Here is a 16,557-nt window from a genome sequence, read left to right on the forward strand (position 1 = left end):
TTGGCATTAATATTTACTGAAGATGGCTGCAGGCTTGGGAACACTGCAGGGATCCACATAGTCTGAGTGAATTCATGTACCTTCTCTGATTTATGCATTAAAACAAGCCCATAATTGTGAGAGCTGCACCCCATCCCCCAACAGAAGCACTATTTAAATTGAAAATTATTATCCAGTTACAGCAATAGCCAGAAGCAGAGACTGTAATGTACCTACAAAGCTTTAAGTGAATAAATTTTCTGTAAAAAACAGGTTAATTCCTGCTTGAAGAACAGCTACTTAAGGTCAATTTGAAATGTTAGATAATGAAATGTAAAAAAAAGCCTGAGTGGGGACCAAAGTACTGCTGGTACTTCTGGTAATCCTACTTACAAATCTGAGATGCCCAACCCTAAGAGATTTTAATGTGAATAGTGCCAGAGTTGGTGCTGTAAAATACCAACAGTAGTTCATATTGTTTCAGCCCTTTATTGTCAGAAAAAGTCAGTCTGCTGAACATCAGCTAGTGATGTTCTCACCAAGAGAAGTGATATATCCCCTTTGCTTTTGTTGGTCCCAGAGAACCATGGTTTATATCTGCAATGATGGACCACTCAACAGCAGCATGCACAGACCCAAGACCACCTACAGCTGTAACAAAAAAACAGAAATAAAAAAAATAAGTGCATACTAGTGACTCTGACACCAGTATACTTCAACAGCCAGAATCAGGGCACCAAGCCTGAGCGAGACCTGCCTAAAGATTTCTTGTCTTCAATTATGCCAAAATTTTACTTGAACATCTATCCCATCCACAAATCGAGGCAAGCATGAGTACTTATAATTCACAATTGTAACCTTTTCAATTAAAAAAGTTTTGAGTGTACACTCTTGGTGCTGTGAAAATATTGGTGTCACTTCAATATGAACAGAAAATCAATGACAGAGGAATATACTATGGGTACTGATGGTTCTGAAGTAAAAGAATTATTTAAGTGCTTAAAGAATGGAATTAAATTTGCTAACTGCAGTAACTTACTTTGTAATTCCAAATCTACCAATTTCTCTGGTTTTCTTCTAACTCTTCCTCTTTTTATCCCTTTCCTTTTTACTTCCTGCATTATCTGTCTCTCCAAGTAGCATACGGACAGGTGGTATCTCCGTCTGCTCTCTCCTGAGCCCAGGAACTGCTCTTAGTGACACATATCAATTTAGAGGCAGTTTGTCACATTCTGTAACTTCTTCCCTGTATCCCATTCTATCCTCTCCACCTCCCCTTGAAGATATCAGTCAGCTACTAAACAGTTAAATGTAACCATATTTCCATAAGCTATACTCCACTCAATATTATATACCCAGAGTTAACTGTCAGAGTAACTGTCCTTTCCAGAGTTCAAGAGTGCTCAGGTCTTTCTGTATACTGGAAACATATGAGAGAGAATTTCAAAAGCAACTCAAGTGTCATCACTAAGACATGAGAAATAAAAAAATCCAAAATAATGGCCTTTGAAGATCCTAACTACAGGAGTTCATTTAGATCACATTCATTCATATGATCACAGATCAAAGGATTTCATGCTGCGATGAATTTGAAATCACAGATGTCTTCTCACTATAACAAGCTGGTTTTCAAATGAGACTCGTATTAAATAGTCCACTTCAGTGTCTGAAAATATACTTCACTTCAGGAAACATAAGAATCTAAAAATAAGGCATTTAATTGAAAAAAAAGTATCTCACAAAAATTGTATCTCTCTCAATTCCAGAAACCACAACAGTATTAATAAAATCTTAAAAGACAACTAATACAGCTTTTATTTAGAAGCAGCATAAATCCAAACAGTGCAGAAAATTCCCAAGGGTTTATTGTTACAGTTTAAGTGCATATATTCCTTTTATAATTTTGTGCCTTTTCACAGGAACAGACAAAGAGCAGCTACAGAATTTGTTCTTTTCACAAAGCCTTTACTACTTCAAAATATCATCTTTATAACTGGGTAATATAGTGAACTAATTCCAGTGATGAATTCCAGATTTATATAGACTTGATTTCTAAACTCAAGGTGTTAAAATTTTTTTAATATTCCCACCAAAGGTGACATAATAAACAATTCAACTGAACTAAGACAGGCAATATACACAAGACATTTGTAAAAAAACCCAGATGTTCAATACAAAATACTCACCTATCTCTAAAAATAAAAAGCTTTTTATAAGTTAACAGTATGGGCCCCAGTTTCTGAATGTCAACAGTGAGAGGTTATTATGAAGGTATCGCTAAAGTTTAAATACCATCTGTACTGGCTGAAATACTTCTATCTCTTTTACAGATGAATGATGGAAGACACAATCACCTAACATAGGAGCATGAGCATCAAAAATTAAATTTCCATTTTTAAATGGTTTATGAGCATGAGTTCCACCATTTACTACAAGGATAAACTCTGTAGCTTCTTTGGCTGAGGCCATCATCTCTGGATAGAAGCCCCAAACAAAATGGGAAACATTTCCACTGCTGAGAAATAACCCAGGAGTATAGTTTGGTCAGAATGGTAACCATTATGGAACAATTCTGTGCTTATAGAAAAAATGTTCTATTTCTAAAGAGATGTATGTGAATTCACAACTGTTATCTTTAATTTTACATTATTTAATAACTACCACAGTATTGACGATCTTCATAAATATCATTAGTTTTGAAATAAAGATGCCAAAAAAGCACAGAAAAAGTTATTATTCTTACTGGAACAGCTAGTCACTTTCTATTTTAAATTTGGATTGTTGCTTGACATTATGGAGCAGCATCACTTTTATGAATCCTATTCTCAGGAAAGTGGAGATATTATCAGGATATCGAATAGACAACAAGGCTTAACTCTCTCTTCCCTGTCCAAATACTTCCAGAAGATCTTACGTACTGTAAACTATGGGAAATAGCAGAACTCACCCACTTCAACCATGTTGCCATTGCCTATATAAAGCTGCAGTGTACTTTGTGTCTGGTTTGGACAATAGCCACAATGCTCCATCACACCAACTGATATGGATTATATTTCTATTTCCAGCTTCTTGCCTTTCCAGATGCTGAAGACTGGAGAGAACACAGATGCCAACACTTCAGCTCCATGAAGATAAATGAAGCAAATGCTTCAATTCACTTGGCAATGACCTACATCCATCTGAAGAGCAGCAAGAGCATATTGACAAAGTGCCTTCCAAGTCCTGAGAGATGCTGATTGCCACATGAGGCTTACAGCCTTAGTAAGTTGGCTCTCTGGAAGTTCCAGATCCCTCTCTTCAACAGAGTTCAAGTAGAATCCCTTAGAGTCTCTGAGTAAGACTGAACATACATCAATCACATGCAGAAAACCTTAGACCATTTCAACCCCTTGGCCAGAAAAACCATGCCATGCCTGGAAGCACCAAAGCAATGATTACAGAAGAAAAAAGATTTACTGCGTTGTTGTCTAATATAGGTTTTCCAGATATGTGCTTGGAGTGTTTTGTTTGGTGGTTAACAACCATTCCAATGTTCTGGTCAAAACCTGGGAAAAGAGAAAGACTTCATTTTACAATGCCAACCAAACTAAAAAGACACTTAGTAACCAAGTGTATGCAGCTTCCTAAATTTATTTTACCATTATGGTGTTAAACCTCTGTAAGAAGACATCATCAGACTAAACTAAATTACAGTCAGTTTAATTTGGTACCTTCAAAGAATGGGGTATAAATGCAATACTTTATGTTAGAAATTACTTCTTTTGAGAAGTTACACTTCTGTCAAATCTACTTCCCTCTTTATGTAATTTCACAGCAAAGAAATGAATGAAACAAGCTAAATCAGAAGAAGAAAAAGCTGTTCCAAGAGTCATTCTAAAGCAAAGGATGCTGTTTTGAACAGAAACAACTGATTAGCAACATGTATTTCCTGTCAAGACGTATTTGTTTTCAAAGGAAAATTACGGAAACAACATTATTACTTGATCTGACAGAAAGCAAGCTCCTTCCAAAGGTTGAATTTATAAATTTTATTTACAGAGCAGTTTTATACTACCAGCAGCTGGGGTTTTTTTCCCTAGTACGTAGGTAATTTCTTGCTCTGCCTCTATATTATCAATACTCTAGTGTTGAGCTTCATTAGCTACTACTGTACACACACCACTACCCTGTATTTTGTCCAGCTGTACTACTCTATATGCTGATACAAAGATACCATTCTAGAATGCTTGATTTTAATGCCAACTCACACTGTAATGAAGTATACCTGGGTACATGTACATGCATACATTCAAGGTTCATATGAAGGAACCAAATCAGTATATTTTATATTAACTTTTTTTTTTCTTCTTAGATTTGAATATCTGCCAACACCCACAACCTGGAAATTTCAAAATAAAGCTGCTGCTTTATTAAAAAAAAAAAAAAATTCGGCATCTCAGACCAAACTTAAAAAACCCCACACCACAAACCTCCTTGGCAGGTATATAGCTGGTGTTACTGTTACCTTTGAATCATACAGTTAAATCTAGCTTTAGATAATGCAAAAAAGCTACAGAAAAATCAAACTTCAAAGACTAACAGTTTAACCCTTAACATTTGCTGTATTTTAGAAAGTAGTAAGTTTCCTTGGGAAAAAGAGGGAATAAATTTTTCTAAATATATCCCTCAAATGTACATAAAGTGTAGGTTCAGAGCTTAAACAATTAGGTAAAGTAACAGCAAGTCCTTCCATTAGCTTTGTTACCTACAGAATAGGTACAGCTTGAGACTGATAACATGGGCAAATTTTAATCTAATTCTGTACAGCTATTCAAAGCTTTAATTAACAAAGGTGTGGGCGGGGATGGACCTTCTTTTAGAAACAGTAGGTACCACAGGCTATTAGATACACCAAATCTAGGAATACTACCAAAAAGAAAAACACAGAGAACTAAATAGCAGTACAAGTTAATGTTTTCAAAAAAGACACAATTCTTTATCACCACTGTCATATTGTTTCTCAAGATGCTGCAGAGACTAGAGTATTCCTTATGAGTCCACATTGAAAAGAGACTGGAAAAGTAGGTTAAAGTGAGGAGGCACACAAAACCAAACAGCATGCATGACATGAGCAGCACAATTTCATCTATGTCACAGCATATATGTACCACAGCATTTATGTGCATAATATAGCATACATACTCCAGCAGTCTTTATGAACTTGTAAAAGAAACTGTGGAACTTGTATACTGTCCCTGCTGGAGCTAGCAAAGGAAGTTGCTGAGCATGAAAAAAATACATGAAATGAAGAAGAAACAGATGCCAATAAACGCAAACATGCATTAGCTAGGTTTACCCCACCCTCTTAATGCATCTGCCTCATTAGGAGCTTGAAACATTGTCTGACTGCTTAAGTGTTTTCTCTTTAGTAGAGAAATATCTAAAAATTCAGCAAATGATTGAACACTCCACTTTGGTCTTTCCTGGAATTACAAGGAATAGAGCATAAAAAATGCTGGAAAGCCAAATACAGAGCATCAACAACGGTCTGTACTTCTCACTGCAATGGTAGATCTAAGGGCCTTGTGTTTCTCAGGCAGTTCATCTGCACATTCACACCTGGACTTCCAACTAATAAGTATCCAACAACAGAACCTGGAAACTTAAGTTCTCTCTGTAAGCAAGCTGTTAAACACAACAGTGTCAGATATGGTTTTTAAATGATTTTTAAATGTAGGGTACATTTACAGCTTAGCCTAAAGGTCGTCTGTAGTGTTTATTGACAAGCAATGATCCTTCAGGGCAATGAGTAAACACTGAAATAATTTAGAATCAGCCAGCCAACAATTTTTTTAAAAAATAGACATGCTTTTTTTTATTTACAGTCACAGCTAGTTTATGATAAGCTTAACTTATAGGAAACAGTAGTCTGTGAAGCAGTGAAAAAACTAAGAACATAAAACATTGTTCACATTTTCCTGGAGTTTTTCCTATTTAATTCTTAAAACTGAGACTTCAGAGTTAGGAATGGAGCTTCTGCAGTGACAACTTAATCCAAGCAAATGGATAAAATTAAACTGACATTTTCTCTTGTAAAATGCTACGATAATTAGACAATAGAAAAGGAGAGGGCAGCAATGACTTCTTCCAAGGTAACATGTTGGAGATCTCTGGTCTCTTTCAGTAATCAGAAAGACATTAAGCTACAGTAAACAAATCAAAATTTGGAAAAGGAGCCACTGCCCTTGCTGGTTGTCATTATCATGTCCATTACTTTTACTCCCTTTCTCCTTTGTGCTGCTACTTCTGTATTTTTTCCATTTAAAAATCATGCCCTCAACCCTTCTTGAAATTCGAGTCCAATTTTAGGTTACACAAGGAAAGTGGGGGGGAAAAAAAGGAAGAAAAGAAGAATCTTACCACTGTATTGCATTGTAGCTCCCAAATATGAATCAACAATTGATCCCAGTAGGCCAGCTGCTGCACCAAACACAATAATGGGCCATTGTGGAGCAGATATTTCCAGATCAGTCACAAAAATGAGTTGTGTTATGAAGTAGGCTATACCTACTGACATGCCCCCAAGCAAACTTGAGAGCAGGCCTACTAATGTAACTCCTCCATTAGTACCTAAATCAAACAAAACAAAGCTGATTTAAAACCTTTTTTTAAAGACTTATATTTATTCAAATGTTTTACATAACATCAAAACTGTTTGTACTGACCTTCTCCCCTTCTATCCACAAGACTCTGCTACTGCAGCTTTTATTTACAATTCTCAGTGTGCTGTTGAGAAGATTAACCTGAACCATTATGGTCTATTACTACTCTTTTCCTGTCTCTAGGGCTACTTATCTAGAAATATTCACTAGCATTAAATTAAATAAAACCAAACAGCACACCTTTCAGTGTCACCTGGTACTCATCTGTTGTAGGTCATGGTGGGGGCGGGATAATAAAAAGAGATTTGTTCCAAAAACCAGACCAACCAGATTCAAGATGTGCATGTTATTAAAGCAATACCTCCCTAAGAAGTAGTATTTTGTCAACACATTTAAAGAAAAGAAGAAAATCCATAGACAGGAAGATAGTTGACAGCTCATTGAATAAAAATCTGAAGAATGCATATAAAGGTAAAAAAATACTTCCCATGCATTGAAATTCTATCCAACAAGATCTGAAACTGATCAATATGCCAGCAAGACTCAAGATAAGACACAGTGCTTTAAGGCAGCAATGACATTCACTGTGAAGACAAGGTTTGACAGACAAAAATTTCACTTGCACACCCTTGGTAAGATATTAAAGGAAATGAGTGATTTGGTTAAGAAGTGAATTTTCTGCATTGTCTGTGTTGAATATATATATTCTACTCATTAAAATATGAATGCCTGAAAAAAATGAGTTGATAACTTGTATTCTTTATATTATTAGCAACATAAACACTTTTAATAGAGATGAGAAATGACAGTATTCAGAATGATTTTAGCTCTGTGGATCCTGTGTTGGTGCATCCCAACCAATCCCAGATTTCTGATGTTTTTCTCAGTCTTTCTTGGAACTATTCAAGTTGGATGCATAATTCAAAACAGATTAACAAAATATTCAGAACATGTAGAATAGGTAACACCTTACCTACTGGAACCTGTTCCCAGGTTGTTATCAATCTTGGTTTACTTTTACTCATAACAGTACCAATCTCTGAAGCCCATGTATCACCAGCAGAGCATGCCAAAGCTCCCAAAAGGGATAAGCACATCCATGACGCTGTGTATTCCTTTGAAAAGTCAATAGGAATTTCACCTGGCCCATTTTCTATCATATATAAGAGAGCCAGCTCAGTAGGAACACCACCATTACAGAATACTTGAACCCAATTCCTCTGTCCACCTGAAGCAATAAAAAATAAATTTCAGTAATTTCAGGCAACAGTAACTGACAAGCAACAGCACGAGACAAAAGCAAAACACACATATATAAAGTTAAATTTAAAAAGACACATGTTCCAAACAGAAACTATATGGCAATTTATTAAACAGAACAGAAGCAAAAGCAAAGTCACTTGCTAATGTTACAGGGATAAGGGTAGAGGGGAGTCACAACAACAGTGTTCCCTACTGTGGATGTTACATCTAGTCTGACCCTTTGAAAGGAATATGCAGTATTTATTCTCCACAAGGGATCCAAAAGCATGAAAGTATTTTGGCTTACCTTCTTTGTATTCTGAATCTATTTGCTTCTTTCTATCTTTTTTCCATTTAGTAAGTTTTGAAGAAGTAACAAAAAATACAAACAAAGAAGAGAAGAAACTGTAATTTGCAACTGTAAGGATAAATCCAACCACCAATCCTACGAAGAAAAAAGAAGTATATCAAGTTTCTCCATGTAACAATACTTGCTTTGCAAAGCAGTTAAGTATTTTGATTTTTTTTAAATATGAAGTGTATATTCATGATACCTAAGACAATCATGCAGTAACAGATTCTACTGCTAAATTGCTAATTTAATTGCTACTGCTTGTGTGATTTTTAAGACCTCCTTTTGCCACAAATCAGTAATACTGTGCAAAAATAAAAGACATAGCAATAAAAAAACACAAAGCAAAATCCAGAGGATATGTAACTGAAATTTAAGTACTCTGCCTGAAGAATATTCTTACTTGTATAAGGAGCAGATATAGAGCTGTGACTGTGACTTTATCAGCAAGTTTATCATCAGTTTAGGTATCAAATCCCATGTCCAAGGTCTCTAAGATAACCACTATAACCCTCCTCCATATCTTAGCAGATGCTACTTCTCCTTTCTGTTCTTTTCTTTTTCCGTTTCTGATTTTCATGCCATCTTTTAATTTCTGTAATTTTTTTAAGTATTTGAGCTTCTGGAGGTGATTAATTTTTATGTCCTCCTTTACAAAGGAGGTCTCATTTCACTCCCCATCATGAGATTACAATTCTAAATGACTGAAAGAAAATTGTCTGCACTTAGGGCAGACGCCAATATAAACCGCCTGGCAGAGCTGTTACATTAAGAGGTAAAAACAAAGAAGAGAAAAAGAGTTTTTTTAATTTCGAAAATGTCACAAGACCAGGGTGAATCACCTCACCCAGAAATCTTGCATCAAATTTCAATAAACACTATTGTACACCGTGCTGCAGTTTTTATCATGCGGTCAAGAAAACTTTATTGAAATGGTCATTTGTTTGAACTAAAGTACAAATTTAATTTTCTTATTTTTGGCAGGCCAAAAAATGCCTAGAACCGCCTCTACTACAGTAAGGAGAATCATGTTCTCTTAACTGGTTCCCTCCCTAGGCAGGTAGGGTGCTGACATGGATCAGTTTTAGGGTATTTCTTTAGCACTACCTCTGCCATTTCTTTAATTCTCTGTGAATCCATCTATACGTTAAACCAAAACATGTGATTTAACTGCATACTGTACTGAAGTTTAAAAGAATTCTCTGGGTTTACATAAATCTAATGACAATATTAATCAGATTACAAACAGCATCACAAAATTAACTTCCCTGTTTAAACAGGCCTTAGAGAAAAAAATCAGTATGAATTTAAGGTATATATGCTTATATTTATACTTTTATTATAACAGAACTAAGTAGTAAAGTCTTAAAAATTACAAACAACAAAAAGAACATTAACTTTGTTTACTAAATGTTTAGTTTAATAGTCTCAGAAAAAAACATACCTCCCAATGCACCACTGTGATCAAGACTCTTCTTCTTAAAACCCTGTGCAGCAATAATTAGTGGAACCAAGACTGAAAAAAGCCAGCGCCATGGAGAAATGGGTCGTAAAGTACCTGATAAATCAAATAACAGGGTTACAGATGATCCTTATAAGCCTTTTCAATGCCTTCATATCTGAAAAATTATTATCTTCTAGTATATACTTAAAGTCTGATCTTAATAGAGATTAAAACTTTTTACCTTCTAGAAGAAAGGCAGTAATTTATTGAGTCTTTTCTGTTTAAAATAACATATCTTTTAATTGGATAATAATAAATCCTTTATTAACGTCTTTTATTTTGGTGAGTGTTCTAGAATTTCAGAAGGAAATAAATACATTTAGGACATTGATATTAAATTGTCTCCTTAGAAGACAGTTGCTGTGGATACTAGTGCTTTATGGAATGGTGTGGAATTACAAGAGCCAAGCAGGATATTATTTTCCTGTTCTGCAGATGCAATAAATTACTGCCTTAGCAGTAAGATCCTTAAAGCCTTTATATTTTAGCACCTCATTTTGACTTTAAATTGGAGGACACAAAGTTCATTGCAAAAGATGCCAAAAGTAGATCTTGTAAAACACTGAAATTTAACAGTCCGAAAAGAAATTATTCCTTAATACTAAAGTTTAGAAGTCTTCCATCCTTGTTGTCTTAAGAGACAAGGAAGCTATTGATTATATCCTGAACTACACTATTTACTGTGATAGAATTTCAATACCAAAAAAAGCCAAGAAAGACAATCCATGAGGTGAAAGTGAAAGCAGTGTGACCACTTTATGATAAACATCGGCACTATCAGTTCTTCTGAGCTTGATTTAAGGCTCTTAAAAATATCCTTTAAGCTGATGACTATAGCAAGATTTCAAGTTACAGTTTTTGTTTGAAAAACCCACAAACTTTTAAAATGTAAAGCCAATAGTTAATCTAGTTTTGAGCTAAAAATCTTGAGAAGTTATTTATTACATATGCTATACAAATACAAGACATCACAGATCTTGCTTTGAAGTAAGTCTCAATCTTATAAAATAGAGACTTCACACAGGCACAGCTTGGCTTGCTGGAGAGCTAAATATGATGGTTTTCAACAAGAACTTTTGTGTTAGCAGTACCCCAACCTTCGCACATACACAGGCTCCTTGGTGCAAAGCAGGAAAAACGTCTGTGAAATCACAGTAAGACACTAATTGCAAGTGCAGATTCACAAGACAAAAACTTCTCTTCTGTGTACTGAAAAGCCCCAGTCCCATAGCAGGTGAGCAAGGGAGTCTTGCAGACAAGGGCTGACTCAAGAATTCAGAAGACAAGCAGTGGCTGTGTATGAAGAGACCTCCAGTGCTATAGCCTGGTATTGCTTATCACAGACCAAGGCAGCTCTTAGTGTAAACTTCAGTGTGAGCAGTACTGGAAATCAAAAGGTTTCTTTTTCCTTGGCTAAGAAATAGAATTTTCATCTTTTCAAGGACATTTTTAAACTAACCTTTTTGTATTTCACTGAAGGGGAGAAAAGTATTGGTATTGAATTACTCCTAAATATAAGCAGTTAGGACTAAGATAGAACACATTCATTGGTTTATAATGGATTCTTTGGCACTCCCACTTTACCAATATTTTGGTTACTGTTTGGTGCTTAAGCATTCCTATAAATTGTAAATTAATAAAAGTATGTCTGTAATATTTTTGTATTTATGTTAAAGACTGTGAATTTCATCACTTGTATGGGCTTAATCTACTAAGCCTACTAACTATTATACATTTCATTCACCTCCTCAAGCCAAGGTCTTTACACAGTCTCAGGCAAATGAACAATAGAAGTTGTATGTCCTTCTTGTTCCATTATCATTCCCTACAAACAGGAGGATTAGTCTGCAGTCCCCTCCTTTCTATCACTCCCTATATCTTGATTCACTTGATACCGGGTGTTCCACTCTTCACTGCCAATCACCTGAGACAGCAGGGACTGGAATATCCTAATTATCAGAAAAACTCAGAGAGCTATATCTTTAGAGAGCGGACATACACAAATGAAGTTGCATGTTTAAATACAACTTGGTTAGCTCTAAATGACACAAACAAAGCCAGCTTGTGAAGCCCACTTCTGCCTATCTTCTGCAAGTGTGGCATCTCACTACAAGCCAAAGAAGTGTCCAGACAACATAGGTTTAATGCTGTACCAGAACTAATATTCCATCCTAAAACCCAAAGCACGGAAAAACACTGAGCAGAGACATCCAACTGCCATTGCAAAATCAACTTATACTGGTGGTATATTTATTTTAGCTTCTGGATTCAGAGTGACACTGGGCAGTCAAGGGTGTTCATTCCGCATCCCTAAGCGCTCCCAGCAACACTGCAATGACACTGGAGCTCTTCCTGAATTAAACTGGCTGAGGTCTTAAGGACCTGCCCTGAAAAGCAGTTAAACTCTTCTAGACTTGAACTGATACTGAAGGCTGTACTGCTCCTTTCACACGCTGCTTTAAGAACGGCCCTAGAGGCAAAATGACAGACCACAAAGAGCACTTGCATCCCTGCAGCTGTACACAACTAAGCCTCAGCTGCCTCAACAGAACATTGAGCTGACAGTACACACCTATGGTAGCCACTCCATGCATACATCCCCAACTTCTTATACTATTACCTCTGCTTCTGTTTTCCTTGACCAAGGAATTCTTCTTGCATGCCCTGTTCTGCACGTTGCTGCATGTGCATTCCTAGAACAGGCTGGCACACTCCTCCCGTGCTGTCACATACTTTTCCTCATCCAGAAAGACCTCTGTCAGCTCGCTCTTTCTTTTCACTTTTTGTTTGCTTTCTTTTAGGGAAAGAAATCACAAAGGATACCAACATCTTAAATTCTACAGGATCCGTGGGCGGAGCTGCAAGTAGGTAGCTGTCAGCACCTTCTAAACCACTATCACGTACCGTCAGCGGTGAGATTTTCAGTTCTACTGACAAAGAACGGGGTTGTGCACACCTCTCTTCCCATTTTTTACGTTAAGCCTGCAGGGGTTGGATGGGAGGGTTCGCCCCTGGTCATGCCATGCCGGCCTCTCCTCGGCCTTTGGACTCACCGTAGTACGTACTTGCAGTCATGGACACGATCCAGAACGCCAGCGAAATACAAATAAGCAAGTTCAGGATGACCATATTCGCCATCATCTTGAGGTACTCTCTGAAGAAATCCTCCTGGTAATAGGGCATGGGAAGCCAGGGGGAGAACACCTGGCGGGAAAACAAAAGGCGCAGCACATCAGAGACACCGCTACCGCCACCACCATCTCCTCTCCCTGCCGACCGGCGAGAGCCACGGCCGGGCCCGGCCCGCACCGCCCCCGCGGCGCTGCCAGGAGGCACCGAGGCGCTCATAGGGAGGCTCCTGCGGCCCCCCTGCTCGGCTCGGGGCCGGGCTGGGCGATGGGTGGCCGGAGGCGCTCGCACCGCCCGGCTCCGTCACTGACCTGCTCCCCTGACCGTCAACGCCGCCACCATCCCGCCCCGCGCCCGCGCCGCGCATGCTCCGCCCGCCGCCACAGCCCCAGCCCGGCCCCGCCCGCGCCGCCGCCGCCGGGAGAGAGCGGGAGTCGCTCGGGCCTGGGGGCGCCGCGGCCGCGCCCGGGCGGTGCCTGCGCTCTGTGCAGCTCTGTGGAGATTTCTCCCCTCTCTGGTATCGGGACGGGGTCTTCGCCAGGCGCTGCCCATAGAGATCCAGTTTGCGAAATAAAACCAGCAATGACACTCATGAAAAGCATGAAATCTGTTGAAAATTGTCGATACTGAAACAAAGAATTGTAATTGGACTTAGCATAAGCAGGCCTTGTTTAGTGTGACTTAGCAAATTAGAACACTTAAACAAATAGGCAAAACTGCTAGCTACAAATAGGGAACTGCCCTTGTGCGAGAGACAGATAGTTAACTAACTGTTGCTTCAAAACCACATAAACAGGCTTGGAGAAATAGATAGGTAACGAACCCTTGTTTTTAGGCACAAAGACAGGTGTTATCAAGAAAGCCAGAAAATGTGTCTAAGGCCTAAGTAAAATAGAATGCTATTGTAACGTGGGCTTAACTGTCTAGTTTATCAGCTACTAACCATAGAAATGTAAGAGTGTATGGCATTTATGATAAAACTGCTATATAGACCCACTGAAATCGTGGAAAGGGAGAAGACATATTTGTGGGGTTAACCCTGTGTCTTTGGCAAACAAACCGTTTGTTGGTTGATTCCTGTGAGTCAGTACCAATGAGTGTCTGGATGAGGTTTGAAACTCATTGGAACACTGCAAAGTTCATTAGCACCAGAAGAAAGAGACTTTAAATGTTTCCTAAAGTTGCCTTGGGATGAAAACATGCCAAATCTGCCTGATAGCTTTTCTTGGGGCATACCAGACTTACTCTCAAAACACTCAAGTTGTAAATAAGTTGACAGTTGTTACAGGAAAGGCTCCCACTTGAACACATCAGAGGCTTTGTCAACAAAGCACAGAATGAAGTAAAACTCCACAGCTTTTCAAAACTCCATTGTTTTTAGGGAGCAGCCTCAAACAAAAAATACATAAGAAATAAATGAAATAATCAAGACTTTGGGTATCACAGAAGATAATGTTGACGTAGCAGTTATGTATTCAGGATTTGTTCAGTGGAAGGTAGACCAAAACCTTCAAGTTTATAAACACTGGTACAGATGAGTCATCTCATGAACATCACCAACCTCAGGTGCTTTTTGTTTGTGGACTTGTGGGAGCAGCAGAATAGAATATTTATTTAAGTATTCATTGAGAGGCAGAGTAATAGGAAAAAGGGAAGTAAAAGATCTTTTATATACAACAGGAATAGTTTTTAAACTAGAAAATTCAAGTGAATATTCTTAGTTTAAGAGTTGATAATTTCCCTACTGAATTTAAGATTATTTCTGGCTTGTTGGCACCCATTTATCTTTGAGGCATGGTCTATTATTTTTCATTCAGCCTCTGGAGTAGGTTTCTAACAGGATTTGAACACAGTCCAGGTTGTGGATTCTTTTGCAACAGAAACTTCGGTATATGTTTGTGTGAAAAAAATACTCAGTTATCACTCAGAGCTTCTTCAGATGTTACCTAAACTAAGGACCATATTCTGCAAAGATTTTCAGATACCTGATTTTAGCTGAAGAGAGTAGGCCTATTCCAAAGGTAAAAGTTAACACTTGCGTGTTGTCTAAGTCTGAAGAGACTAGACTGTTTGCTAAAGAGGATGAGTTGTGAGGTAGACCAAACTCCTCTCTCTCTCTGCAATTGTAGTGTCAGATTAAGGGGCTTTACTCGAGGAAAATGTGGAAAAACAGGAGAAATAACAACCCTTTATTAAGAAATATATGAATGTTAGCAAAAAGAAAGAAGAAGAAAAAAAAAAAAAAGTAACACAAAACAAAACAACACCAGCAACAACAACCACAACAACAAGCCTAAAAGAGTACTCCTCTGTCCTTTAACACGGTCCTAATTGCGGTCTGCAGGGGGCGCTGTTGGGCCGCTGGAGCTGTAGGACCTGCAGTACCTGGTTGTGGTCGGCAGGGGGCGCTGTTGGGCCGCTGGAGCTGCAGGGCCTGCAGTACCTGGTTGTGGTCGGCAGGGGGCGCTGTTGGATCGCTGAAGCTGTAGGACCTGCAGTACCTGGTTGTGGTCGGCAGGGGGCGCTGTTGGATCGCTGGAAGGTGTAGGACCTGCAGTATCTAGTCGTGGTCGGCAGGGGGCGCTGTTGGGCCGCTGGAGGGTGTAGGACCTGCAGTATCTAGTCGTGGTCGGCAGGGGGCGCTGTTGGGCCGCTGGAGCTGCAGGGCCTGCAGTACCTGGTTGTGGTCGGCAGGGGCGCAGTGGGCTCCAGCAATCACCCGCGGGAAGAGGGGGACCGAGGGGGTGATCCCGGGCCGCGTGGGGAAGCCGAGGAGATGGGGGGTCCTCGTCTCCGTGGGGACAAAAAGGAAAGCAGGCTGCCCACTCCCACGGGAACTCACCGCTGTCTTGAGTGGCAAAGTCTCACTGCAGTCTCAGGCGGTGATGTCTCCAAAACTCTTTCTCCTCTCCCGTGGGCAAGCAAAACTCTCCGATGAAGCACAACAGCTCCGGCGGGCGGGACAGTCAGGCAGGTCGAAGCCAACAGCACAAAAGGTCGAACTCCCCAGGATTAATAACCAAAAGGCAGCTAGACCTCCAGTCCCCCTCCCAAACCCAACTGCCTGTCCGCACCCCGAGCTAGCCACCCCCAAACCCCTCCTCTCACCTTCCCGGCCAGGGCTTCCCCCTTTCCTGCCTCCTTGCCCCCTTCTTTTCTTTCTCCAAATGGGCCATCAACTCAGGCTGGCTACATCTTTAGTAATGCTAATAACCTCCCTTCCCCCCGCTCACTCCGTTTCTTTCCCTTGGAGTGGGGCAGGGGGAAGGAAAATTCCCTGATTTCCTAGTCTATAACATTATCCACCCCTAATTTTCCTTCCCCATGCTGCCACACTTTATCAAGTTAAATCTTCGATCCTCATACGTACATGCAATACTCCAACTATATACACATCCACTAATAGGTAGATACACATACAGATACAGGTGCAGGGTTACATACAGATACAAGTATACAGTTACAGCCAGCTCACCCCAGAGTAAGGTTTCCTTGAGGTATGCACCGAGTTTCTCCATCTTCCTGCATCACCCACCAGGTGCAGCCGGGCCCTTGGGCAAAAACAATCCCACGAATGGGTTTGTCTTTGCTCGAGGTAGGGTCAACCCAAACCTTTTTCCCTAACACACCCCTCGCGTGAATCACGGGGACCTTATCTCCATCCACGGTGTGGAGGGACTCTGACTGGGCAGGACCGGCTCGGTTGATGG

At 39.4% G+C, this 16,557-nt stretch overlaps 1 protein-coding gene across 3 annotated transcripts; it reads right to left on the bottom strand.

The window, feature by feature from the left end:
- Positions 1–1,679: 1,679 nt before the first annotated feature.
- TMEM19 (transmembrane protein 19) lies at positions 1,680–13,247 on the bottom strand. Of its 3 annotated transcripts, none has more exons than XM_064655643.1 (7): positions 13,159–13,247; positions 12,772–12,922; positions 9,659–9,772; positions 8,170–8,307; positions 7,594–7,848; positions 6,379–6,588; positions 1,680–3,524 (listed from the first exon to the last, which is right to left on the bottom strand). In XM_064655643.1, the coding sequence occupies exons 2-7, from the start codon at positions 12,899–12,901 to the stop codon at positions 3,361–3,363; spliced, it is 1,011 nt and encodes a 336-aa protein (XP_064511713.1). In that variant the 5' UTR covers positions 12,902–12,922; positions 13,159–13,247; the 3' UTR covers positions 1,680–3,360. The 3 variants fall into 3 exon arrangements, with proteins under 3 accessions (XP_064511713.1, XP_064511714.1, XP_064511712.1); XM_064655644.1 differs by having other exon boundaries at positions 12,784–12,922; positions 13,159–13,203; XM_064655642.1 differs by lacking the exon at positions 13,159–13,247 and having other exon boundaries at positions 12,772–13,099.
- Between the last annotated feature and the right edge of the window lie 3,310 nt (positions 13,248–16,557).

The sequence above is a fragment of the Pseudopipra pipra genome, chromosome 5, assembly GCF_036250125.1.
Source record: "Pseudopipra pipra isolate bDixPip1 chromosome 5, bDixPip1.hap1, whole genome shotgun sequence".
NCBI classification, from domain to species: Eukaryota; Metazoa; Chordata; class Aves; order Passeriformes; family Pipridae; genus Pseudopipra; species Pseudopipra pipra.